At 39.9% G+C, this 27,230-nt stretch overlaps 1 protein-coding gene across 4 annotated transcripts in view; it reads right to left on the reverse strand.

Moving 5' to 3' along the window:
* The window catches only part of SLC17A4 (solute carrier family 17 member 4), a 30,333-nt gene extending 3,746 nt beyond the window's left edge, over positions 1 to 26,587 (reverse strand). The window contains exons 1-10 of one of the 4 annotated variants that reach the window (XM_043450612.1): positions 26,520 to 26,587; positions 22,068 to 22,194; positions 14,049 to 14,158; positions 13,266 to 13,499; positions 13,097 to 13,184; positions 12,329 to 12,415; positions 9,876 to 9,994; positions 9,589 to 9,750; positions 392 to 524; positions 163 to 310 (exon numbers count right to left, since the gene is read on the reverse strand). In XM_043450612.1, the coding sequence (XP_043306547.1) occupies positions 163 to 310; positions 392 to 524; positions 9,589 to 9,750; positions 9,876 to 9,994; positions 12,329 to 12,415; positions 13,097 to 13,184; positions 13,266 to 13,499; positions 14,049 to 14,158; positions 22,068 to 22,158 (1,172 nt within the window). In that variant the 5' untranslated portion in view covers positions 22,159 to 22,194; positions 26,520 to 26,587. Of the gene's footprint in view, positions 1 to 162; positions 311 to 391; positions 525 to 9,588; positions 9,751 to 9,875; positions 9,995 to 12,328; positions 12,416 to 13,096; positions 13,185 to 13,265; positions 13,500 to 14,048; positions 14,343 to 22,067; positions 22,195 to 26,519 lie in introns of those variants that run through there. The other 3 variants (XM_043450609.1, XM_043450610.1, XM_043450611.1) reach the window with 3 other exon arrangements.
* Positions 26,588 to 27,230: the final 643 nt, after the last annotated feature.

The raw sequence follows: 27,230 nt of genomic DNA on the forward strand, positions 1-27,230 counted from the left end.
CGAGCTTTGAGTCCCTTCCAGGAGTTGTTTGGATGAGGGGTGGTGCTGAAATTTCCTATGACCCATAGTACATGTCACATTTTGCTCGTGTGTGTCAGAGCAGATTTAGGGATATTGGATATGAACTGAGCTTCTGTGAGGATCAGGCAAAGGGGTCCCTACCGAGGAGCAATATCCATGAAGTTGACAAGGGCTCCTGATTGGGCGAAGCTTTTGAAGGCAGAAGAGATTGTCAAGAAGGCTATGGCGGTGCTGAAGCTGGATCTAACCCAGAAAACAGATGTGAAGAGCACAGCTGGGAGGAGAACCGCTGGGGCAAGAGAACAAAGAGTGAATAGGAAGCTTCCCTGAGCGTCCCACATCCACCCCCTGTATCCACTTCAGTTCTTACCTATAGCAGTGAAGAGTTTCCTGATGGTATTGAGTCTGAGGATTTTTCTGGAGAGGAGAAAATCTGCCAGTAGACCTCCAGGGACAATAAAGATACAGGCAGAAGCAAACGGCAGGGCTGACAGTATCCCACTCTGAGAACCAGAACTGAGGTGAAGTGCATGCCTCACTACAGCCACTATGACATAGATTGATCCCTGGGTGGATTGTCTACATCTATAGCTTTTCTTATATATACATAGCATCTTTAATAAAAACTTAAGTTACTGGAATGAACCAATATAATTTTAGTGTCTGAGGAAAAATAAGCATTAAGTTCAAGTTGAAAAAAAATGGACTAATGTCATATATAAGGATCTTGTGGAAATAGATATTAAAAACAACAAAAGCTAAGTAGAAAAATAGTCAAAAGGTATGAAAGACAAGTTACAGAAAAAAAAAAGTGATTCCTAAACATATTAAAAGGTAACCAACTTCATAATAGTAAAACTATTGTGAGAGAACATTTTGTCAAATTGGCAAGAGTGCAACAGTTTTTTGACATGATCTGTGGTGATGCCAAGGGGAATCAGGCACTTCCAAATATTAATGCCCAATTGAGGGCAATTTGTTAATAAATATAAAAGTTTATAAAGGAGGGAGATCAAGATGGTGGAGTAAGAAGATGCAGAGCTCACCTCCCCATGAACACATCAAAAATACATCTACATGTGGAGCAATTCTCACTGAAAACAAACTGGAGACTGGCAGAAAGACTGTTATCCAACCAACGCTGTAACAAAGATCCACACGGAATTGGGTAGAAATGAAGAGAAGTGATCGGATCAGGACTTGCATCCTTAGGAGGGTACACACAAGAGGGAGAGTTACACAGGTTCGGAGATCCTCCCTGGGGAGTGAGTGGTGAGAACCACATACTGAGTGCTACACCCTGGGGTCTGGCACCAATAGGACAATTCCCCTTAGCTGATTTGAAAAACACTGGGATTGATAGCCAGACTATAAAAAAAAAGAAAAAGAAAGAAAAACCTAGACTCCACTTAGGAAGAGAATGCACACACTTGCTTACTCCCGAAAAAAGGCAGAAGCAGCAGATGGAAACTGACAAGGACTCTGGCTGGTTTCCCACCGCTGCCTAACACACACATCAACCTGAGCAGAGCACCTGCTGCAGCCCCTCTTGCTCCCAGTGCAGCTCCACGCTGGGGAGAGGGCTGCCACGCCTGAGAAGAGTGTGCAGTTGTGAGGGAAAGAGGCAGCTCAGACTTAGCGTAACGTCTGAACATTGCTGGTGCCTGTGAAGGCAGCAGATCAGGAGCTGTCCAGGACTCTGACTGGTGGGCTGGGACTACCACAGCCCACACCCCAACTCATGTCAAGCACCCACTCCAGCTCCTCTTGCTCCAGCACTGTTCCTCCCTGGGCGAGGGTGCCAGTGCTGGGAGTGGGGAGAGCACACACAGAAGGAATGTAACCAGATCAGACCAACCCTCAAGGCTCTTGACCCAGAAACTTGGGACCCTCCCACCCACCCCACACCAGCAGTGTGGTGTTGGCTGTCAAACGGAGGACAAGCCCTGGCTCACAAGTGGCTCTTGTTCTAGCCCTTCCACCTCTAGTTCTACCTCCTACTCTCGACCATGGGGAAGAGTGACTCATGTTCAACATTGAACCGAGCTTTCCCACCAAAGACCCTGGGCACAACAGACTGCACAGGGATGCTTCTACATAAGGACACCCCTTCAAGTTTGAGATAGGTAACTGTTTCACTTAATTTCATAGATACAGAGAAGATTAAGCAAAATGAAAAGACAGAGGAATTTAATTCAAAGGAAAGAATATGAAAACCCCTGAAAAAAGAAAACAACTAATGAAACAAATAATGTATCAGAGTTCAAATAATTAGTAATAAGAATGCTAATCTGAATTAGAGAAATAGATAAACATAGTGATAATTTTAACAAGGAGATAAAAAAATATTTTTAAAAAAGAGCCAGCCAGAACTAAAGAATACAATAATTGAAATTAAAAACCTATTGAAAAGAATTAACAGACTAGATGATACAGAAGAATGCATATGTGATCTGGAAGATAGAATAATGGAAATCAGCAATCAGAGCTGCAAAAAGAAAGATCTTTTAGAATGAGTTTGAACTTAAATGACTACCAGTTTAAAACAAGTAGATACAGGTAAACATACATGAGCCTTACAGTAACCACAAATCAGAAACTTACAGTAGATACAGGAAAAAAAAGGGAGGGGGGGAAGTGAGAGAGAGAGAGAGAAAGGAACACAAGGATACCACTAAAACATCAAACCACAAGGTAATAAACTAAAAATAAAGGAGTAGAAAAGAACTACGGAAACAACCAGGAAACAAGTAACAAAATGGCAATAGGTATATATCTACCAATAATCACTTTAAATGTCAATGGGCTAAATGCCCCAAACAAAAGACACAGGGCAGGTAATTGGATTAAAAATCAAGACCCATCTATATGCTGCCTGCAGAGACTCATTTCAGAGTTAAAAGACACATACAGATTGAAAGTGAGGAGATGAGAAAAGATATTTCATGAAAACAGCATGATAAAACGGTGGTAGCAGCACTCAGACAAAATAGACTTTAAGACAAAATCTGGAACAAAAAAAACAAAGGGGATTATATAATGATAAAGGGATCAATACAAGAAGATACAACACTTTCTAACATATATTCAGTAGGAGCACCTAAATATATATAGCAAATATTAACAGACATAAAGGGAGAAATTGACAATAATACAGTAATAGTATTAACACATCAGTTACATTAATGGACAGATAATTCAGACAGAAAATCAGTAAGGAAACAGTGGTCATAAATGACACAATAGACCAGTTGGGTTTACAAGACATTTCATGCAGAAAGAGCAGAATACACATTGAAAAGTTGCACTTGAAATGTTCTCCAAAATGAGGCTACAAAACGTTTCAACAAATTTAAGAGGATAGAAATTATATCAAGCATTTTCCCCGACTACAATAGTATGAAACTAGAAATTAATTATAGGAAGAAAAAATAGGAAAAACAAACATGTGGAGACTAAAGAACATTCTACGTTAAAAAAAAAGTGTCAATGAGGAAATCAAAGAGGTATTCAGACAATAGTTTGAGGCAAATGAAAATGGAACCACAATAATCCAAAATCTATAAGATGCAGCAAAAGCAGTTCTAAGAAAACAATGAAAACACGACAATTCAAAACCTATAGGATGCAGCCAGGCAGTTCTAAGAGGGAAGTTTATAGCAATACAATCCAACCTCAGGAAACAAGAAAAACATCTAATAGACAACCTAACTTTACACCTAAAACAACTGGAAAAAGAAGAACCAAAAAAACCCCAAATTAGTAGAAGGAACGAAATCATAAAGATCCAAGCAGAAATAAAAAGAAATGAAAGAAACAATACTAAAGATTAATAAAACTAAAAGCTGGTTCTTTGAGAAGATAAACAAAATTGACAAACCTTTGGCCAGACTTATCAAGAAAAAAAGAATCAAATCAAAATTAGAAATGAAAAAGGAGAGGTTACAACAGAAAATGCAGAATTACAAAGGATTATAAGAAACTATTATGAACAACTATATGGCAATAAAATGGATAACCTGGAAGAAATGGACAGATGGACAGATTCTTAGGAAAGTTCAATCTTCCAAGACTGAACCAAGAAGTAATAGAAATTATTAACAACCCAACTACAAGCACTGAAATTGAAGCTGTGATCAAAAATCTCTCAGAAAAGCTCAGGATCAGATGGCTTCACAGGAGAATTCTGTCAAACATTTAGAAAAGAGTTCATGTCTATCCTTCTAAAACTGTTTCAAAAAATTGCAGAGGAAGGAACACTTCCAAACTCATTCTACAAGGCCACCATCACCCTGATACCAAAACCAGACAAAGACAACACAAAAAAAGAAAATACAGGCCAATGTCAGTGATGAACATAGATGCAAAAATCCTCAACACAATTTTAGCAAACAGAATTCAGCAACACATAATAAAGCTCATACACCATAATCAAGTTGGGTTTATTCCAGGGATGCAAGGATTATTCAATATATGCAAGTCAATCAATGTGATACACCATATTAACAAATTGAAGGATAAAACCATATGATAATCTCAATAGATGCAGAAAAAGCCTTTCACAAAATTCAGCACCCATTTATGATTAAAACTCTTCAAGAAATGGGCAAAGAAGGAACCTACCTCAACATAGTAAAGGCCATTTATGATAGTAATGTAGTAGTAGTGAAAGTCACTCAGTCATGTCCAACTCTTGTGACCCCATGGACTGTAGCCTGCCAGGTTCCTCTCTCCATGGGACTCTCCAGGCAAGAACATTGGAGTGGGTTGCCATTTCCTTCTCCAGGGGATCTTCCCAATCCAGGAATCAAACCCATGTCTCCTGCATTGCAGGCAGATTCTTTACCAACTGAGCTAGTAGGGAAAGCCTATAGCAAACATTATCCTCAATGGTGGAAAACTGAAAGCATTCCCCCTAAAATCAGAAACAAGACAAGGGTGTCCACTTTCACCACTATTATTCAACATAGCTCCGAAAGTCCTAGCTACAGCAATCAGAGAAGAAAAAGAAAAGGAATCCAGATTGGAAAAGAAGTAAATCTCTCACTGTTTGCAGATGACATGATACTGTACATAGAAAGCCCTAAAGATAGTATCAGAAAATTACTAGAGCTAATCAGTGAATTTAGCAAAGTTGCAGGATACAAAATCAATGCACAGAAGTCACTTGCATTTTTATATACTAACAATGAAAATTAGAGAAATTAAGGAAAAAATCCTATTCACCATTGCAACAAAAAGATACCTAGGAATAAACTTACCTAAGGAAACAAAAGAACTGTACAAAGAAAATTATAAGACACTAATGAAGGAAGTCAAAGATGACATAAACTGTTGGAGAGATATTCCATGTTCCTGGATAGGAAGAATCAACATTGTGAAAATGACTATACTACCAAACACAATCTACAGATTCAATGTGATCCCTATCAAATTACCAATGGCGTTTTTCACAGAACTAGAACAAAAAAATTCACAATTCATATGGAAACACAAAAGACCCCAAATAGCCAAAGCAGTCTTGAGAAAGAAGAATGGAGCTGGAGGAAATCAACCTTCCTGAGTTCAGATTATACTACAAAGCTACAGTCATCAAGACAGTATGGTACTGGCACAAAAACAGAAATATAGACCAATGGAACAAGATAGAAAGCCCAGAAATAAACCCATGCACCTATGGGTACCTTATTTTTGACAAAGGAGTCAAGAACATACAATTGGGCAAAGACAGCCTCTTCAATAAATGTTGCTGGGTAAACTGGACCGCTATATGGAAAAGAATGAAATTAGAGTACGTCTTAACACCATACACAAAGATAAACTCAAAATGGATTAAAGACCTAAATGTAAACCAGAAACTATAAAACAATTAGAGGAAAACACAGGCAGAAGACTTGATGACATAAATCAAAGCAAGATCCTCTATGACCCACCTCCTAGAGTAATGGAAATAAAAACAAAAGTAAACAAGTGGGACCTGATTAAACATAAAAGCTTTTGCACAGCATAGGAAACTATAAGCAAAGTAAAAAGACAACCCTCAGAATGGGAGAAAACAATAGCAAATGAAACAGCTGACAAAGGATTAATTTCCAAAATATACAAACAGCCCATACAACTCAATACCAGAAAAACAAACAACACAATCAAAAAGTGGGGAAAAGACTTAGACAGACATTTCTCCAAAGAAGACAAATAGATGGCTAACAAACACATGAAAAGATGCTCAACATCACTCATTATTAGAGAAATGCAAATCAAAACTACAATGAGATATCACCTCACACCGGTCAGAATGGCCATCATCAAAAAGTCTACAAACAATAAATGCTGGAGAGGATGTGGAGAAAAGGGAATGTTCTTGCACAGTTGGTGGGAATGTAAATTGACACAGCCACTATGGAAGATGGTATGGAGATTCCTTAAAAAACTAGGAATAAAATCACCATATGACCCAGCAATCCCACTCCTAGGCATATACCCTCAGTAAACCAAAATTGAAAAAGACACGTGTATCCCATTGCTCATTGCAGCACTGTTTACAATAACTGTAACATGGAAGCGGCCTAAATGCCCATCGACAGATGAGTGGATAAAGAAGTGGTGGTACATATACACAATGGAATATTACTCAGCCACAAAAAGAAACACCTTTGAGTAGTTCTAATGAGGTGAAAAACCTAGATCCTATTATACAGAGTGAAGTAAGTCAGAAAGAGAAAGATAAATATCATATTCTAATGCACATATACAGAATCTAGAAAAATGGTACTGAAGAATTTCCTTACAGGGCAGCAGTGGAGAAACAGACATAGAGAATAGACTTATGGACATGGGGAGAAGGGAGGAGAGGGTGAGATGTATGGAAAGAGTAACATGGAAACTTAGGTTACCATATGTAAAATACATAGCCAATGGGAATTTGCTGTATGGCTCAGGAAACTCAAACCCAAGCTCTGTATCAATCTAGAGGGATGGGATGGGGAGGGAGAAGAGAGGGAGGTTCAAAAGGTGGGGGGGGAATATATGTATACCTATGGATGATTCATGTTGAGATTTGACAGAAAACAATACAATTCTGTAAAGCATTTATCCTTCAAGAAAAAGAAAAAACAGTTCTAAGAGCAAAATTTATGGCAATACAGGCCTTTCTCAAGAAAAATCTCACCATCTTGTATTTGAAAGTACAAAGTGTCCAGAGTCAACAGAAGGAAAGAAATAATAAAAATCAAAAAGGAAATAAAATATAGACCAGAAATAAATAGCTATAGAAAAGATCTGTGAAACCAAAAGTTGCTTTTTCCAAAGGATAAACAAACTTGATAAAGAGCCAAGATTACCAAGAAGAAAAGAGGACCCAAACAAAATAAGAAGTCAAAGAGGAAAAATAACACTCAATACCATAAATACAAAAAAAAAAATCCATAAGAGAATACAATGAACATATGCCAACAATTTGGACAATCTAGAAGAAATAGATACATTTCTAGAAACATACATAACTGAACCAGGAATAGAAAATCTGAACATTTACCAATCAGTAGTGATGAAATTGAATTTGTAATTAAAATACCAAACTCCCAGTAACAAAAGTCCAGAACAAAATGACTTCACAGGGGAGTTCTATCAAACATATAAAGAAGAGCTAATACCTACTTTTCTCAAACTATTCCAGAAAAATGGAAGGGAGGGAATACTCCCAAATTCATTTTATGAGGCCACCATTACCCTATACCAAAATCAGATAAAGACCCTACAATAAAAGAAAACTATAGGCCAATATCCTGATGAATATAGAAGAAAATACCCTAAACAAAATATTAACAAACCAAATTTGATGATATATAAAAAGAATCGTACCCCATGATCAAGTAAGATTTATTCCAGAAATAAATGATGAGTCAGTATTCACAAATCAATCAATGTGAGACATCATGTTAACAAAAGGAACAGTAAAAATCACACAATCATGTTAATAGATGCAGAATAAAAGCATTTGACAGTTTAACAGCCATTTATGATAAAAATTCTCATCAAAATTGGAACATATCTCAACATAATAGAAGGCTAAGAAAACAGGGTTTTGGGGGGACAGGAATGAGAGATTTTTCACCATGTCTTTTTATATATTTTTTAAATGTTATCATTTCAATTCCTAAATCAAAATGTTATTAAAGAAAATGCAACATCCTTTGTTGTACATAATCCAGACAATGAAAAGGATCTCACTGTCAAATGGTCCAAGATGTTTATTTTGCAGATGAGTAAACCAAAGCCTGGAGAAGGAAATGGCAACCCACTCCAGTATTCATGCCTGGGAAATTCCATGGACAGAGGAGCCTTGCCAACTACAGTCCATGAGGTTGCAAAGAGTTAGGCACAACAAAGAGTGGGCAAAGAGTTGTAGTGACAAAACCAGTAACAAAACAGGACCATCAAGGTTACTGAGAAAAATACCCTGAGACCAATGGGACTCAAGGCCTCTTGATTTCTCAAGCTGGGGAAACCCTATTGTCTGTCCTCAATTTGCCCTTCTAATCATTCCCTCATCACCCTCTTCCTCAGCCTTGGTTTCTGAGATTAAAGAGCCTACCCCACTTCACACCAGGGACCAATCACTTCCAACAGCTCTCAGCACTGGCATCCTGCTTGTCTAGACCTCCTGTCTTCCAGTTCCTTTGCCTGGGATTCTTGTTTCAATTACCTGCTGCTGGCCCCCCCCTTCCTCCTTTGGGAAGACCCATAGCTACTCTGTCGTTGGGCTTTCTGATCTCAGTTCCTCCAGACTGTTTGCATGTATGCCCTCTGGACTCTGACCTTGGGAAAGGTCAGTTCTTTGTTGACCACTTAGCATGATTTCACCAGATGAGCCCCACGTTTTGTACAAGGGATAAGAATGAAACACTAACTCAGTGACCTAGTGAAGTGTCACTTACAAGCTAGAAGATGATACACCCTTCACCAATTTTGAGACACTCATCTGACAGGAATTGATAGGCTCTTTTCAGCCATTCAGAGCATCTGTTCACTTTGTGAAAATGTGTACAGAGAAAGAAAATGTGTACATATTGTATAGAGAGCTGTACACATGTGCAGTTTTCACACTTTTCTTTATATATGTTACACTTGAATAAAAGTTTTTCTAAAAAAACATTTTCCACAAGTTTTTGGTACAAGTCCTATTTGGAACTTTATGTCCTTTTAATGTTGTAACATTATTTATGCTTCTCTGTCAGAGCCTTCTCAAAGGCAAATTTTGTTTTATTGTTTTATCACTTATGCTGCCAGCAGAATGTCTTGTTTGCAAATGTTGATTGGATTGAACATAAAATTTTCTGCATAGGTCCGTTAAAAAATATGCTATTCTATGAATGGCAACTTGACCTAGAGCCATACCATTCTGCCCCCAATAAGCATGTTGACATGTTGAACTGAATCAGAATTCAAGTGAATCAGGTAGCGTTTCCTCCATGAAGACCCTTGGCCTAAACCTGTGACTGTAGGAGAGAGAAGAAGGGATTATATATAAAGCAACAGAAGAACAGAATGAGTTTTCTCCATACTTACATCTCTGATGTTAGCTTGAAATACAGAGGTGATGAATGTTGGTAAGTATGATGTCTGGACAAAAAAATACCAGTAATCACTGAAGTAAAAGATGAGAATGCTCCAAAGTGGTAGTGATTTGATCATAGCTTTAATGGGAAGAGACCAGCCTGGTGGAGAACCCTGGAAGAAAGTACATATCAATATCAGATATGTATCCGAAGATCAGAACTCTGCTCTACTGAAGTCTTTACCACTGAGACATCCAGACAGATATGGGGAAATGGCAGAGGAGTTCCCCAATGCACCTCTTGAGCCAGTGAACAGACGATATATTCCTTCTCTCTAGTACTAATAAATGGATGATTCACAGGGTCATCATAAATGACAGCAAACCAGAGAAAAGAACAGACACAGCCAATTCCACCTTAAAAAAAAAAAAGAAAAAAAGAGGTTCTACTTAGCACAGAATTGGACTTCTATCAGTTTGATTCTGCCTTGAGATGATTCCTGTGGTTAACAAAATGGCCCCATACTCCCCTCCTTCCTGCACATATCCCTTGCATATCATAGATGGAGGGTACTTCCTTACCACTTGACTTTGGTCTTGGCCATGTAACTTGTTTTTGCCAGTGGCATGGGGCAATTCAGAGGCGAGGCTTTAAGAAGCACTGCGTTTTTTCACTCGTCCTCTTGTGTCTTAGCCATTGGCATGGGAAGAACATGCCCCAGCTCGTCCACTGTCTAAGGTGGATAAGAGACACAGAGAGCAGACCTGCCGAGCTGTCCCACAAAACTAAGAGACTCAATGTTGGTTGTTTAAAATCACTGAGTTTGGGGAGGTTTTGAAATGCACCAGTAGTAAGGCTGTACATTGTTGCTAAAAGTTAGTGTGTTCATGCCATGTACTTGAAAATGCCCTCCCTGTTGAAGTTACCAGTCAGCATCCCCCCTGCTAGTCATGCTTCACAAAGTTTATGTTTTATTAAATCTTTTCTTATTTATATCTAACACTTAATGGTTAGCAGCAGTATATACAGTATATATGCAGCTGAGGTAATTTGCCCAGGTAATTTCTGGATATAGAATGAAATTAATCCTCAGTAAAAAAATTGTTTAATATATACATTATTACAGTTTTGGACAACTCAACATGATTAGTATTGAGTGGAAACATTCATTCCCTTTTTGGAATCTTAAGAGAGTCTTCTCTTCACTTGTTAGCTTGTTGTTTATACAGTCCTTCCCAAATATAGAACAGCCTGCCATGTACCAGGCATTTTGCTTCATGTTGAGAATATAAGAGTATAAAGACATGATCTTGTCATCAAGAAACTTAAAAGCAAGAGGGGAGGGGAGTGAGAGAGATGAAAACTAGCACTATTGCACGTTGAGGATGGAGGATGTTAACACTGATTCAGCAATATTTGCTGAGTTCTTATTCTGTGTATATTACTTACCTTTTCCCAAAACCAGGAGCACGGTAAGCTCTCATTCCCTGAAAATTTTGTAACCTGCCCTTCTGAAAGTTTCCATGACAGAACCTTTGAAGACTGATATGCTATAGTGTAGTAAACAATCTTCATACACTTTTATTCTCAGCAGATTTACTGACCTGATGTTATAAGAATCCTGGATCTAAGACTACTATCCTCTAATGAAAACACCAATGAGACCAGTAAGTTCCACTGGAATCAGGCAGTTTGCAGATGGGATTCTGGAGAATGTTTCAAAAATCAAACAAAGATTAGTTGAAAGCATTTGGGAAGATTTCACACAGGGCTGAGTAAAGGCAAAATTGTGAAGTGGTAGAATGCCACCTCTGGAACACTGTGATCTTCGGAAACTTTCCCAACATCTCTGTATATTATTGTCCACTGCTGAGCCTCACAGGATCTGCTCTGTCCTGCAGCCTCTACTGATTGAATCTCTACTCCAGTCAGTATTTTGGGCTTCCCAGGTGGCACAGAGAGAAAGAATCTGCCTGCCAATGCAGGAGACACGGAGTTTAACCCCGGTTGGGCAGATCCCCTAGAGAAGGAAATGACAGCCCACTCTTGTATTCTTGCCTGGGAAATCCCATGGACAGAGGAGCCTGGCAGGCTACAGTCCATGGGGTCACAAAGAGTCTGACACACCTGAGCAACTGAGCATGCATGAAGGTCAAATTCCCATAATTTTCTGGTTGTAGTAATAACAGAAATTTAAAAGAAGGTACTGAATAAATTTTTGTTGTTTAGTTGCTAAGTCATGTCCGAATCTTTTGCAACCCCATGGACTGTAGCCTACCAGGCTCCTCTGTCCATGGAATTTCCCAGGCAGGAATACTGGAGTGGGTTGCCATTTCCTTCTCCAGGGGGTCTTCCTGATCCAGGGATTGAACCCATGTCTCCTGCATTGGCAGGCAGATTCTTAACCACTGAACCACTGAGGAAGCATTAAATAAATAGCATAACTAAAAATAGAATCTCACTAAGATTACATATGCAGCATTTTATGAAAGAAATCCCTCTGAGGTCCTTTGTGGGTTCAGTTTAGAAGCAGGAAGGAATATTATGATGCCTTTAAACTCATCAGGTTATTCTAGCTCTACACTCAGGATATTAAAACTTAAATGTCACTTGCAAGATTTACCACATGATTAGCTCTGAACTTTATCTACTAGGATTTGGTTAACCATAGATGACCTGCATCACAGAAATCATGCCCAGCAGTCTCGGTCATAAAACAAGATTCTGAGATTTGAAAAACACAAACTCACCAAAGATATAGAAGACATAAGGCCATCCCATAGTCTGGCAGAGGTAACCACCAACAAAGAAGATGATGAAGCAGCCCAGCACTGACCCTAAACAGAAGATGTGAGGATGATCTGGGTGAGAAGGTCAGACTCGAGACTCTAGATGCTTCCTATAGACCAATGTCATTACAAAGCTAAGCTGCAACCCAGGCTACCTAAGTTCAGAGTCTGCTCCTTCACTCAGTAGCTCTGTGATTCTGGAAAAGTTATCAGTCTGTTTGTGTCTCTTATTCCCTTCTGTGTGAAATGGAAATAATTATATGTAGCTGCGTTGCAAGATTGCTTTGAGACTAAAATGAAATTAAAAGCACTTGCAAGAATGTTTGGTGCCCAGGAAGCATTTGGTTATGATCAAGAAAGATAGGATAGTTTAGGTTAGCTCCTGTAAAGCAGGGAGACACAGTACTTATGGTGTAAGGTTTGGCTTCTGCTGATAGGCTGTGGCAGAGTACTCTTGGACAAAGCATAGTGAAAGTCACTAAAAAGTCATGTCCAGCTCTGCCCAGTCCACCTAATGCCGTGTGGGTGTCCGACTCTTTGCAACCCCATGGACTATACAGTCCATGGAATTCTCTAGGCCAGAATACCAGAGTGTGTAGCCTTTCCCTTCTTCAGGGGATCTTCCCAACCCAGGGATAGAACCCAGGTCTCCCACATTGCAGGCAGATTCTTTACCAGCTCAGCCACAAGGGACAGAGTATACAAGGTGATAATTACGGTATCAATTACCTGCTACAGCAATGGTGGTGAGTTGACTCCTTTCTTGTGGTGGAGCCCATCTAGCCCAGATTGAATACTGACTTGTTAATAACACAACCTGAAATAAAAAGTTGATTCTTGGCTATCTGAGGTCATTTTGGAACCTAATTTTACGCGTACTTAGAAAAAGTCTTGGTACCTGGACTATGCCTTGGATGACCCGTAGGACAATGAGCACAGTCACTCCAGTATCAGCTGCTAGTGGAGTGAAGAGGGCCAGGACTGAGGTAATAAACATGCATGTACCAGACAAGTACCTGGTTCCAAATACTTCAGCCATATAGCTACTGGGAATTGGAGCCAAGAATGAGCCGTAGTTGAGTGAGCTGAGGATGATCCCCTGAATTTCAGGACTCCAGTCATACACAGCAGCCTAGATGACAAAGAGAAACTCATTGACTAGAGACTCAACAGTTTTTATCGTCAGGACTTGAGATTCAAGAAAATGACTGGCAGTTCTCTTTCCTTTTACCTCTCTCCAGTTCCTCAATCTACCAATTTTATCAGTAAAACCTAAATATATGCCCAATATACTGTTTCCCTTACTCACTTTCCCCAGCTACACAATTAACTGAGAACCTGTAAAGAAAGAAAACTTACAAAGAAGAAGGCATCATAGACAAAGTAATAAAAAAAAATATGTGAAGAAAGAGAAAATAGACATAAATCTGTAGAACTTACTTTTTGGTGATTTTCATCATTGTAGGGGAAGAATTTACCCCTACTAAATGCTAAAGATCTGTTCCTTTCATTCTAATGGTAGTCCCTAGGTACACCTATAGACACTAACTAGTATAAAATCTCATATGCGTATTATGCTTTTGTGTAATATGGTTCTTTGAACATAGTATATCTTAGCACATAACTCTTTAGGTCAAAATATTTGAGTCAAAGAAAGGATCCAGAGTCTCATTCAACTTACCACTGCCTTAGATTCGTTCAGAGTTTCATTCCAGTTGTCCTGGGAGTCAGTGGGTGGCCTTTCTGTGGAGGCATTGGGTGAACTGGACAGAGCTGTGTTGTTCACCATAACTGGCAAGGCAATGCTCATGTTCATTTGTTGGGTGGAAATCGAAAGATTACACAGATGCAGGATAAGGGCTAGCCCATGTCGAACTGAACAAAAGCCTGAGACAAAAGGTACAGACAATCCTATAACAGGGTGCTTTTGTCCCACCCTTCCTAAGTCTGGACGTGGGAGAAGATTGCAGTCCATCTGTGAAGCAGAAATGCAGAGAGCAGAAGTGACTGTAGGTGTTCAGCAAACACCTGTACCCCTTGGAGTATGGGGGTGGGGAGTGGATAACTCCATCAGAACCATGATTTAAGCAGAGACTTGAAGAATATATGGAATTGGCCAGAGCAAACAAAAGAGTTTCCCAGTCAATGTCCTGGCATGTGCTGATGAGAGCAGGAATAGAAAAAAGTAGACTTAGAGAAAGAATTAGCTCAAAGTTGTGATTGATTGGATATGGATAGTAAGAGAGTATTTGTTGGAAATGATTCCCAAGTGCCCCACTTGGACAGCTGGGATGGCTTTCAGTACCAAATGTAACCGGGAATGTGGTAGATTAGTATGTTCGGGGGCTGAGAGGAAATGAGATTTCAAAGGAAGGTTAGTTAAACCATGGAAGTATTTAAACATTATCTTGATACTATAATCCAGGCTTGCACATAATTTGCCAGTGATCCATGAGAACTCTGAGGTTATCCCTGGGGTTGAGTCCAGATACATTAGTTTGACAACAGCTGATAGAATTGATTCATTATCCCTGGAGAGAAATTCCAGAGGTATGATGTGTGATCACTATCCTTAGGGCAGGTGGATGCCCCATTTCCTGGCTCCTGCAAGGGAGTAAACAGTTGGGGTGGCCAGCACTGTCCCCTGTTGTGTAGCAATACTCTTGTTAAGTTCTAGGAATTGACAGACAGATCCCCACCTTTGGTTTAACTCTGGGAGCATTTAGTTGAGACTCTCCCCTCCCCTGTCCACAAAATTTATACTAGAATTTTGATCAATATCATATTGATATGGCAGATTAAGAGGGATTGCTGTATTTATAGTATTGCCTTCTCTTAGCCAAGAGCAGAGATGGCTCCCCATTAATTCAAGTTCTTTCCTTTGTTCCAAGGTAGAATTTTGTAATTAATCTTTAGTTAAGTCACAAGCTTTTTTAAAGTACTTTTCTGTGGTTTCTTAACTGAGTCATTTTCTCCTGTCATTTTCACTGCCCCCCCTTAGGTTTAGACAAGAAAATCGAACACATACACAGGTTATGTACAAAATAATGGGAAAAAATAAGTGTTTGTTTTTGCCATTTGTAACATTTACTTTATTCTCTTGGGTAATTTTATTCACTGGCAGTTTCTAAACACTGGTAAATAGGAATGGTGAAAATGGGCAGTCATGTGATACCTGAATCTACTGGGAATACTTCTAACTTTACTTATTAGGTATGTTGCTAGGTGTTGGTGGGAATTATACTTTTATTGTATTAAGCTATCCTATTTTTATTTTTAGCAGAATGTAGTAAGTTTGATCAACTATATTTTAATCATAGAGCCAGACTCCTGGATCTGCTCTCTTTACAGCTGTGTGTTCTTGGGCAAGTCTCTGAACTCTGTGTGGCTTCAATTATTTCACCTGTAAATTAAGGTTAACAATAGAGACTCAAGGTGGTGTGATGAGATTTGAAAGTTTATATAAGTTCCTTATTGAAGAAAAAAAAAAATGGCAACCCACTCCAGTATTCTTGCCTGGGAAATCCCATGGATAGAAGTGCCTGGCAAGGTACAGTCCATGAGGTCACAAGAGTCGGGCATGACTTAGCTACTAAACAAAAAAAGCAACAGCAATATAAATTCATTATAGCTATTAGTATTCAAATAGCCTTATATTCTTAGGATGACCTCTTCTTAATAGGCTGTTTTAATGAAAACACATGATTTATTTTGCTAATATTTTAGCTAGAGTTTCACATTAGCATATATAACTGAGCTTAATTTGTAGTTTGTGAATGTGTGTGTTTGTGAATTTTTGCCATGCTAGCTTTGTAAAGAAAGGAAGTTTTAAGCTTTCCATCTCAATATGTGATCTGAAGTATTTTAGATACCAAGTCATTTTCTCTTTTCTTAATATGTTTTTTTTTTTAAATTATAGAACAGTTTCAGACTTACAGAGTTATTGAGCTCCCGTAGACCTCATACCATTTCCCCTGTTATTAACATCTTAAATTGGTATGGCACAGTTGTCACAATTAATGAACCTACATTAATTAGTATTATTAGCTAAAGCCTATTCTTCATTCAGAGTTCTTAGTTTTCACCTAATAGATTTTTTTTTTTCTGTCCCAGAATCCCATTTAGGGTCCCATAACCCAATTAATCACCACATGTGGAATCATTTTGGCTGTGACAGTTTCTCCGACTTTCCTTATTTTTGATGATTTTAACACTTTTGAAGAATATCAGTCAGATATTTTGTAGATTGTCCTTCAACTGGGATTTGTCCAATGTTTTTCTCATGATGAGACTGAAGTAATGTGCTTTTGGAAAGGATGGCCATAGAGGTAGACTGCTATTTTCATGACATCATATCAAAAATACACACTATCAAGGTGATCTCTCACTGATGACATTAACCTTGATCACCTGGCTTGAGGTAGTGTTTGCTAGGGTTTTTAATTGTGAAGTTGACTCTTTTTTTATTCCTTTCCATACTATGCTCTGGAAAAAGTCACATGCACAGTCCACACTTAAGGAGTGAAGAGCTTTATTTCACCTTCATCTCCATAAATTATTTGGATTTCTTCTGCATAGAAAATATCAGTATTTTCAGCTCCTTAAAATTCTCATAGAATTTTCTAGTGAATCTACTAGGGCACAGTTTGTTTTGTTTAAAAGGAATAACTTCTGAACAACTTTCTCACCCTATTACACAGTTGTTTTTTGAGATGCACAATATTTCTTAATTCAAACTTATAAATTATATTTTCAGAGAAGATCATGTACTTTATTCCCCTGTAATTAGCACCTTATACCTTTTAAATGCTTCTCTCCCCCTTTTTCCCATGATTGCTTTATTTAATCTCTCTAATCAATCTGAGTAGTAAATTGTCTTATTGCTGTTGAATAGAAATCAGTTCTTATAAATATTTTCTATTTCAATTCCCTTCATAATTTGAGTTTATGTTTTTTATACATTTGTCTTCTTTGGTTTTCTAGATACTTTCCTGGAAGTTATAAACTCAGTAAACTGAATGCTTAATTAACTTACTTTTATTTATTTTTGAAGAATCTTTGTTACTTTATTCACACCCATTATCTTTTTTAAATTATTTATTTGTTTATTTTTGGCCGTGATGGGTCTTCATTGCTTTGAGGGTTTTTCTCTAGTTGCAGCAGGCAGGGACTACTCTCTAGTTGTGGTGCGTGGGCTTCTCATTGCAGTAGCTTCTCTTGTACTAGAGCCACACCCCAGGCTCTAGAGCACAGGCTCAATAGTCATGGTGTACGGGCTTAGTTGCTCCACTGCTTGTGGGATCCTCCCAGATCAGGGATCAAATCCACGACTCCTGCATTAGCAAGAGGATGCTTTACAACTGAGACACCAGGGAAGCCCCACATCCATTATCTTTGAATCACTTCCTTACTGGGGCTTCCCTGGTGGTTCAGATGGTAAAGAACCTGTCTGCAATGCTGGAGACTTGGGTTCAATCCCTGGGTCAGGCAGACCCCCTGGAGAAGGGAATGGCTACCCACTCTAGTATTCTTGACTAGAGAATTCCATGGATAGAGAAGCCTGGCAGGCTGCAGTCAGGAGGTCACAAAGAGTTAGACTCAACTGAGTGATCAAGCCTCAGTTCTACATTGCTGATTTGATTTTTTACAGTGATAATTTCTTTCCTTGCTACTACTAATCCTGTTTTAGTTCTGAAGTGACATTTTTTTCTCTTTAGTTTCCTTTCTCATCTTCTTTCATATTTTCCTGTTGATTTACTTCATACATGCTAAGCTTTTTTTAAAAAGTAGTCTTGAGAACTTGGAGAAATGTGAAATGAAAATACTCTTCAATTTCCCCAAATAAGCACAGCACTGTAATATAACGGTTAATAATCAGACCACTCTAATTTAAATCCAGATAATACCTCTTTGTGCCTGGATGACATAAATGAGTCCTTAAATGAGGACTTAATCCCTTTGTACTGGAGTTCTTGCTCCTGAAAAATGGAGATGATGCTGGCAGTATGTTCTTTGAAGGATTCTCGTGAGGTTTCAATGAATTAATTCATATAAAGTGCTCAGTACTTGATAGACATGCCTTCATTATGCAGTGATCTGTCTTTTATGTATTTGTTTCCTTTTCTATGTGTGTGTGCTAAAGTACTGGGTTGACCAAAGATGTTTTGGAAAAACTGAACAAACCTTTTGGCCAACTCAGTATTTATATAGGTCCCTTGTGGTTCCCACCCACACCCCCAGTCTTGGACTATAAAAGTCAGTCATGTGTGATTTTGCTCCTGTGTGGTATAACCCTTGCAATGGGCCGCCTTGGCTGGTTGGAGGCCTGTTGTCACATGCTGATAGTATTATGTATGCATATGGTCAAGAGGCAGGTGGTGGGAAGATGGCACCTTGGAATTTTGTCACCAATTCAGGGAAAACTAGCTACTCTTGCACTTTAATTCTACAATGACATTGCATAATTTGAGGAACCCTGCCCCCCAATTTCCAAGTTAATTTCAGCAATTGTGTAAGTTTTCTCTTGCTCTGTTGCACTGGCCCAAGATCCTAAGCTGCAAACCTTTAGAAAGACTGGTGAGCTGTGGAGGGGGAAACATCAAGATGTGGGCACAGAGCAGCTTCCCCCACAGAGCAGCTTCCCCCCCAGTACTGCAGACTTCACCTTGTCTGTGGTGACCTCACCTGGCCTGTGGTCCACCAGCCTTGAGATGCTGGAGAGTGTCTAAGCTGGAGAGCTTGACCTGGGGCTTCACAGTGCCCTCCCCTTTCTGCCTGTAACATGGGGCCATGCTCCAAGGATGAGAGTTTTGTCTCCTCTTGGCATCCTGTTAATTCATCCAAATTATACTAAATCTAGCAAGGAGCCTTAGAATTTGTAGTGTGTGATAGGAACAATTCCCAAGTTTTAACCTAAGTAAAAATATTTTCTTAAGGTGTTGTGCTTATTTTATTGATTTCTGTGACTTTCAGAAAGGACCATTATTGCAGACTCATCTTTTGGGGCCATTCCTAACATAGGCCAGGGTATATTTAACTCTGTGCCGGCTTTTGATAGGCAGCAACGAAGCAGTGTCCAGTGTTGTTTATTAATTCTCACTGCCAGGCCGGCCCTTCTAAGTTCTTCACAGTAATAGATAAATACCTGGAAATGATAATCCTCAACCTACGTGTATGCAAGCAGGGTTCCAATTACAAGAGCATTAGGACAAAGTTTGGAAGGCTGAACACAGTGAGAGCTGAACACGGTGCTGAGGAGGCCGCTACAGGGGGGAGTAGGAGGATCAGTAATGGTAGACGGGGCTTTTGCCTGGGCCTGGAACTCTCCTGAATACCACCCACTATGTGCTCCACAGGATCGCTAGCTGTGTCCCATCCGTCCTACACCTCAGGATTTCCTCCAAGTGCCTAACTTGACTTCTTCTTCCCCAGCCTCCCCAAGTCTGTGAACGATTTTCATCTTCTATATTAAACCTCTTTTTTTTTTTTCTTGAATTACCTAAAGTGGCTTCCATTTATCTGATTGAACCCAGGCAAAAGCTCATGGACCTTTGGTAGAGAAAGGATAGGAAGGTCAAGGTGATGTCTGTCCCTACCCTGCCATATGAATCCTTAATAGAACCTGACCTCTGGCAGAACCTGAAGGTCCATCTCTTTTCACCTAGTGTCTCTAGAGATATAGGAGCATAAGCAAGTCTTTCCTGTGGCCACGTGACCAGATATGACATATAATGGGGGAGAGGGCATTGCCCCACGTGCCATGGAACACCTGGATTTGATTCTCTGAGTATCTTAGAAGCACAATCATGCCCAGTAAAGATGTCAGTAATCTCTGGGGGTCCTGGCCCTGGGAGAAAGCCCCAACAGGGCCCTGAGAGTGAGAATCAGAGGACCCAGCAGTGCCCAGTGAGAATGGGCTAGAGAGAGAGAGGAAAGAAAAATTGGTGTTGGACGCCAACTGAAGAAGCAGCCAGCAAGGCTTATTCATAAGCATTTATGAGAAATACAAAATAACTAAGTGGGACATTGAGGAGTGGTTGAGGTTCTCTCTTATAAGGTGGAAGGAGAATCAGCCAAAACAAAAGATGATGTTATTAGCATAATGCCATTTGTGATAACAGGCTGGGGTCAAGAGGTGGTCACCAGGGGAAAAGCAGCATGGTGGGGTGGATGCCCTAAGAGACTATGGACGAAACTAGAAAGACCACATTAAGTTCCACTTTTAGACAAATTAGCCCAGAGAGTTCCAATGACTGCTGAAAAGTGGGCTGAGGAAGAAAAACTGTATGAGAGGTGATTATGATAGTGAAGTTTATACAGTGCTTAACTACATGCCAGACATTGTTCACATATTATAACTAATTTAATCCTCATGGAAATCCTATGAGATAAATACTGTTGTTATCATCTCATTTTTACAAATAAGGAAACTGAGACACAGAAAATTTAAGTAACTTGCCTAAGGTCACACAGCTCATAAATTGCAAAATCAGGGTTGCCAACATAGGCAGTGTAGCACCTTAATCTGTACTCTTACCCAATGTGCTATATTGTGCCATGAAAACTGTTTATAAGTTGTCTGTTTATCAGTTACTGATTTTTAGAGAGAAAGAGTTGGGATAAGAAAATTTGACCAATGGCATATAGTGAAATAGTCTCCTATTATTTAGAAATGGATGGGATCTTAGAAATACAAATGCTTCCACTTTACAGATAAGGAAGCTGAGGCAATGGAAGAGTATTCATTAAATGTCAGATGGTAGTTAATTGTAGGGTGAGTAGTATTAAATAGCATGCATGTTTCCGGATTTCTTCTTTGATGGATAAGATTAGGTAAATCCCCTTTTCCTTAAGGCATGTTCACTTGCCAGCAGATATAACTGGCTAAAATGTTGAGTCTCACAAAGCATTCCATCTTGGTTAATGTTTTACTTTTAAAAAGCATTATCTTATGAAAAGCCTATATGCTTAAGAGAATTAGTGAATAAAATAGTTATAAGTCATTTAGAGTTTAGAGTAAAATAAGGTGTTCAACAGTTTCCCTTATTATGTATTATTGAAAAAGTATTAGTTGCTCAGTTGTGACCCCATGGACTGTAGCCAGGCAGACTTCTCTGGTCATGGGATTTCCCAGGCAAGAATACTGGAGTGGGTAGCCATTCCCTTCTCCAGGGGATCGTCCTGACCCAGGGATTGAACCCAGGTCTCCTGCATTGCAGGCAGATTCTTTACCATCTGAGCCACCAGGGAAGAACCAATGTATTATTCAATATATTATTGAAAAGCACTAAATTGTAACTTAACTGAGAGGGAGGAGGATGTGTGACTTCTATGATATGACGTAAAGAAAAAGCCTGTTCTCCTTGAGGTAGATCTAGATCTAGTATGAGTGGAAAGATCAAATGGGATGGTCTCTGGACTTAGTATCAGAAAAACCTAGATTGGTTTCCATATTTTCTATTTGACATCTGCTGTGAATTTTTTTCTTTATCTTTGCCTAACGTCTTCATGATCTGGTGTCTTGATATCTACCTGTCCTATATACCGTCAAGGTTTCTTGCAAGAAATGAAATAATTCTCAGTAAAAGTGCTTTACAGCTATTTAGAATTTTTGGCAATGTGTAGGATCAAGAAGAGGCTGTACATCACCAAACAGTGACATAGATCCCAGTTTTATCCATGCCCCAGTACACGATTTTACCTTTCTTGGAGGTTTGCACTTGAGCCGTGTTTACAGTATCATTATTGACAGGACCTCCCACTATGGTTCCGGCTTCTACTGTATTAGACATTTTGATTCTCTTCACCCAGACACTGGTGTTTACCTATTGAAATAAAAGCAAATATAAAAAGAGGTGTCCTATAGCACAGCTCCAATTCTTCTAAGAATTAGGAGGAAATGTTTAGTGGAAAATATGCTAGATTAGCGTTCAAAGGACATGATTTGTTGTCCAGATTCTATCACTATCCAAATGTGTAGTCTTGGGAATGGCACTTCTCTGCTTTTCTCAAATGAGGGATCTGATCTGGCTTGCCTTAACGGATTGTAGTATTCTTTCGAGTTCTATGTTCCCATGTCTTTCAGCTGCCATCAGTAGCAACTGGATGTTAAAACCGGACAGTCGTCTTTGAAATTTCACCTGGAAGATTCCAATGGATTAAGTAAGTTGAAAGACTAGATCTACTAAATAAGATCTAGATATACAAAACAGAATCTAGCAAACATCTTTTTTACTATTTATTGATTGATTCTTGGCTGTGCTGGGTCTTCATTGCTGTGCCTGGGCTTTCTCAGTGCTCGGGCTTCTCCTGTGGCAGAGCATGGGCGCCAGGGCATGTGGGCTCAGTAGTAGTGGTGTACAGGCTCAGTTGCCCTGTGGCACATGAGATCTTCCTAGACCAGGGATCGAGCCCATGTCCCCTGCGTTGGCTGGCAGATTCTTTACCACTGGATCACCAGGGAAGTCCTGAGAAAGCAGCCCAAGTGATGGGAGAAACTTGAGAAGGAGGAGCCTGCTGAACTCACTTCAAAGACACAAACTGAGACAAAGAATCTGAGAAAGCTTCCTTCTAGGAAGTTGCTGATCTGCGCATCACTTATTCACCCTGACTTCATGAAAGAGATCAGGTGGATGCCGCCCCTTACTCCAAGTCAAACAATATGGGCTGCCTGCAGCGGGATCATCCAGAGCTTGACTTATGTCCCCTGGAGGTTGTGTGTGTGTATGTGCACCACTCTGTGTGTATGAGACAGAGAAGGAAACTGACAAGTAACACAAACCTCCGAATCGAAGGCCACGGGGTGGCGCCTCATGGCCTGAGGCTGCAGGGCAGAGAAGGGGCCCGCAGCACATCGGAGGGTTGTGAGACCTGCCACAGCAGCAGGTGCAAAGATGCCTGGACAGACACATGCAGGTTCCTTCTGAGCCAGATATGAATGACTAGAGAGGTCCAGGTTATAGCCTTTTAAAATCCTGCCAAGAGAACAGTCTTGAAGGACCACATGACCTCCCAAAAGGTGGGGTGGAGTGCCGGATGCCCAATGGCTGAGGGAGGAACAGTAAGGGCTGGGCAGAGAGCATGGGAGAGACTGATTGGTGTCCCCAGCAGGGAACTCTCCAGAAGAGTAACGCTGAACATCCACCCAAGCCTAGAGAGCCCCAGATCTTAAGATTCCAGGGAACAACCATACTTCCTGCCTCTTACCAACTACCCTAACCACCAGCCTGAAATGGATCAGTTACCTCAGTTACCAGGAGGCCTCAGGAGGGGTAAGAGGAAGAGTTGACAAAGAAAGGGAGTAAGAAGGCAAACCAAATCTTCCACCACCACCCTCCCCAACTAGACCCAAGCTGGAGATGAGAAGTTCTGCTTCTAGATAAAATTTGGGAGTTGTATGCTTTTCATCAGACTGGAGCTATGAATTATCACATGAGATTATTTGGAGGCTGAAAATAACCAATGGCTTTTTCACTCTCTGAAAATGATCAGAAAAGTTAGGGAGCTGAGCAGAGGTAAAGGGAAGGGAGGGCAGGGTAGGAGTTGTTTGTAAAATAAAATTTCTAATTTCTCTCTATGGAGTACTACTTTAATTAACATAAGAGCATGGATACATCTGATTCTTTGATGATATTGTTTTTAAGTGTAATCGGAAATATTGCATAATGTCTGTGTTGTGCACATCACAGCTACAGTGGGTAGTGATTAGCTAATACAACAGTTGCCTCATTATATCATTTTAAAACACAGAGATTATAGACCAAGGAGCCCGCCAGTCCATGTTGAAATTCAGAAATGAACTGAAAGTTGAATTGGAATTCAAATCATTGCTCATTGGCAAAATAGAGGAGGCCTGATAACTGACCAGAAAGCTGTCACAAGAAGGGACTGAATATCGCATCCCTTATATCGCGTCCCATATTAACAGTAGTTATATGCCTGTCTACCACGTAGGGCAATTAGTTCGAAGACATAGCATTCAGAGCAATGTTTTTTCCCAAAGGTTATACCTATTAGGGAGCTTCCCAGATGGCTCAGTGGTAAAGAATTCGCCTGCCAATGCAGAAGACTCAGGTTCAACCCCTGGGTCAGGAAGATCCCCTGGAGGAAAAAATGGTAACCCACTCCAGTACTCCTGCCTGGGAGACCCCATGGATAGAGGAGCCTGGCTGGCTACAGTCCACAGGGTCGCAGAAGAATCAGACATGGCTTAGTGATTAAATAACAACAATACCTAGCAGGACCCTTCTAGTGTACCAGCACCTGAAAGTTCACTGACCACTAGTTCATTCATTGATTCCGTAAATATTTGTTGAACCAGTAAGTGGAACATTTTGCTACCTTAGCTCTTTCTCTTGCATTTATGATGGAAGGACTTAGTTTTCATTAAACTTCTCCTCTCCATACTTATTGTTACAGAAGTGCTTACTAGTTTTTCTGGTAACCAGCAATAATGTCAGCATATTGTCCAGACCTGCATCCCTTACCCTGTATCTGCTTTGTCCTAGTTTCCACTGCCTTGTTAACTCCAGCAAAGTCTCCAGGAGAGGCACAAAATGAAAAGAAAGAAGTAAGAATGACACTTGGTGTGAAGATAATGAGAGTAGCGCTGACAACAACTTAGTAACTAGCATCATTTTGCCAAATCTAACTACTTTACCTGGTTGTGTGAGGAAGTTATATCCAAGCCGAAATGGGAATGGTGAGAAAGAGCCAGCTCTGAGCAAGGGCATTCCAGGCAAAGAAACAAAGCAAGATTGTCCAACATGACCAGGGCAGAGTGAGTGAGAAGGTCAGTGGTGGGAGGTGAGATCAAAGTGGTGGTTGAGGAAACACCATGTAGGGTCCTGTGGGTAGATAAGGGGACTGGATTTGCCTTGACTGCTGTAGGGGGCATGGTCTACAAGGGTCATGACTGGGAACCAAGAGACTTGAGAAGAGGCTGTCATAGTTACCTGTTCAAGAGTTAATGGTATCCAGGCTGGGCTGTCGTGGGGATCTGTTTTGGAGCTAGAGTCAAGAAGAATTGCTCATGAGGTGGATAGGGGATCAGGAAAAGGGGAGATTTTTTTTGGAGACTTCTAGAATTATGGCTTGAGTGAGTGAGTGAATGGTGGTGTGCGCTCAGTGGCAGTAGGGAGATCAGCAAGAGGAGAGCAAGTTTCCAGAAGAAAAACAGGAGTTTCATTTTGGACATGTTGGGTTTGAGTTGCCTGTTTGACCCAGAAGGGAAGACTGCCAAATAGGCATTGTGTCTATGAGTTGGTAGCTCAGGACAGAGGGCCCAAGTAGAAATATAAATTTGAAAGTCATCAGCCTTATCTATTTACTTAGAGACCAGGTAAATGAGAAAGAACCAGCAAAAAAATTGGGCCATTCATTCCTGTATCAATTTCCTATCACTTTCTCTGGCCAAGACTTTTTCTGTGTCTATTACCTTTGCATTAAATATACCCTGGCCTTCTGCCATTGAGTAGTTCACTGTAGAATGAGACTCTTCCTTAAGGTACCAGGCAGAGCTATTAATAGCACAAATGTTATCTTTGTCTGGTCTCAGCACTGAGCATTTCCTGTATATAAGAACAGTTCATGGCTCTTATTCATAGCCCCCAAATTAAAGTTCTCTGCCCCAAACTCTTCACTCATTACCTACTTCCCAAAGCCCTGTGGGATTTCATTTTGTTTTACTTTTCCCCATGCATGAATTAATTGGAAAGGTTAAGTCTATTTTGGTTATTTGATCTGTTAACACCTATGAAAATCTCCCTCTGCCAGAATTTACATTTATATATGAACCGATTTTTTTAAATTAATGCATCCCATAAAAACAAGCCCAGTTTAGGAATCTTAAACTACAGATTCCAATAAATGGGTGATATTAACTCTAAAAAGTATAATTTTAAATTATTGATTTGCCTCCAGGTCTCTGTGGCCATCCTTTTGGATAATTTTATTCCCAGACTTTTATTCCCTAGAGTTCTGGGACCTTGGTTTCTTTTAGGTAAAAGTAACATCCTTTCTCACTTTTCAGAATTATCTCAGGAAAAGTCTCTTCCCCAGCCCCAAAACAACAAACTAAGCAGCTCTCTATGGGAAAACCCATTGTCATCATCTCAAAAGCAGAATATTAAAGAGCAGAAGACGGAATGCTCACCTGAGGGAGGTGGAGTACAGGGTCCTCATTCCATTCAAATAGATATCTCTAAACATTCCCAAATTTCCTAGTCTCTAGGAGATAAATGATTACCCTAAACCTTTAGCCCCTGTGTTACGAAAGCGGAGAAGTTTATTGGCATAATGGTTTAATTTTAACTTTACTTTCATTGTCTCACTGACAAGTAGATCGAGCTCATTAAATCCTGCTCATGCTTCAAGCCCAGATGAGGCTACCGTCATCATACCTGATCTTCCATTTGGAATTGATGCTCCTTCTTATAGGAGCCTGACAGCCCATGCTCCTTATTTAAGCACTGGTGCCTTATGGGGTGGTTCAGGGTTATTATATTCTTCATGAGAAGGGGTATGTCTTGTTCCTTTTAAGTCCTGTCTCTGTCACTCTCCTGTTTAATACAACTGGGCTCTCCAGAGTAGAGACTTAATATATTTTGGTTAACTTTAATGATTTTTGTCGTTTTCTGATTATATCTATTTGCACAAAGCCAGTGAGTTTTCTGTGAAAATAGACACCGTGTGATTCTTCTCCCTTTTTTTTAATTTAATTTTTTAATTGAAGGATAATTGCTTTACAGAATTTTGTGGTTTTCTGTCATGCATCAACAAGAATCTGCTCCATTTTGTAACAAAACATTTCATAAGACTCAGGCATACTAGTCTGTCTGCTCATCTCTGATTCTCTCTCTCTCTT

This window comes from Cervus canadensis, chromosome 28 (assembly GCF_019320065.1).
Source record: "Cervus canadensis isolate Bull #8, Minnesota chromosome 28, ASM1932006v1, whole genome shotgun sequence".
Lineage (NCBI taxonomy): Eukaryota > Metazoa > Chordata > Mammalia > Artiodactyla > Cervidae > Cervus > Cervus canadensis.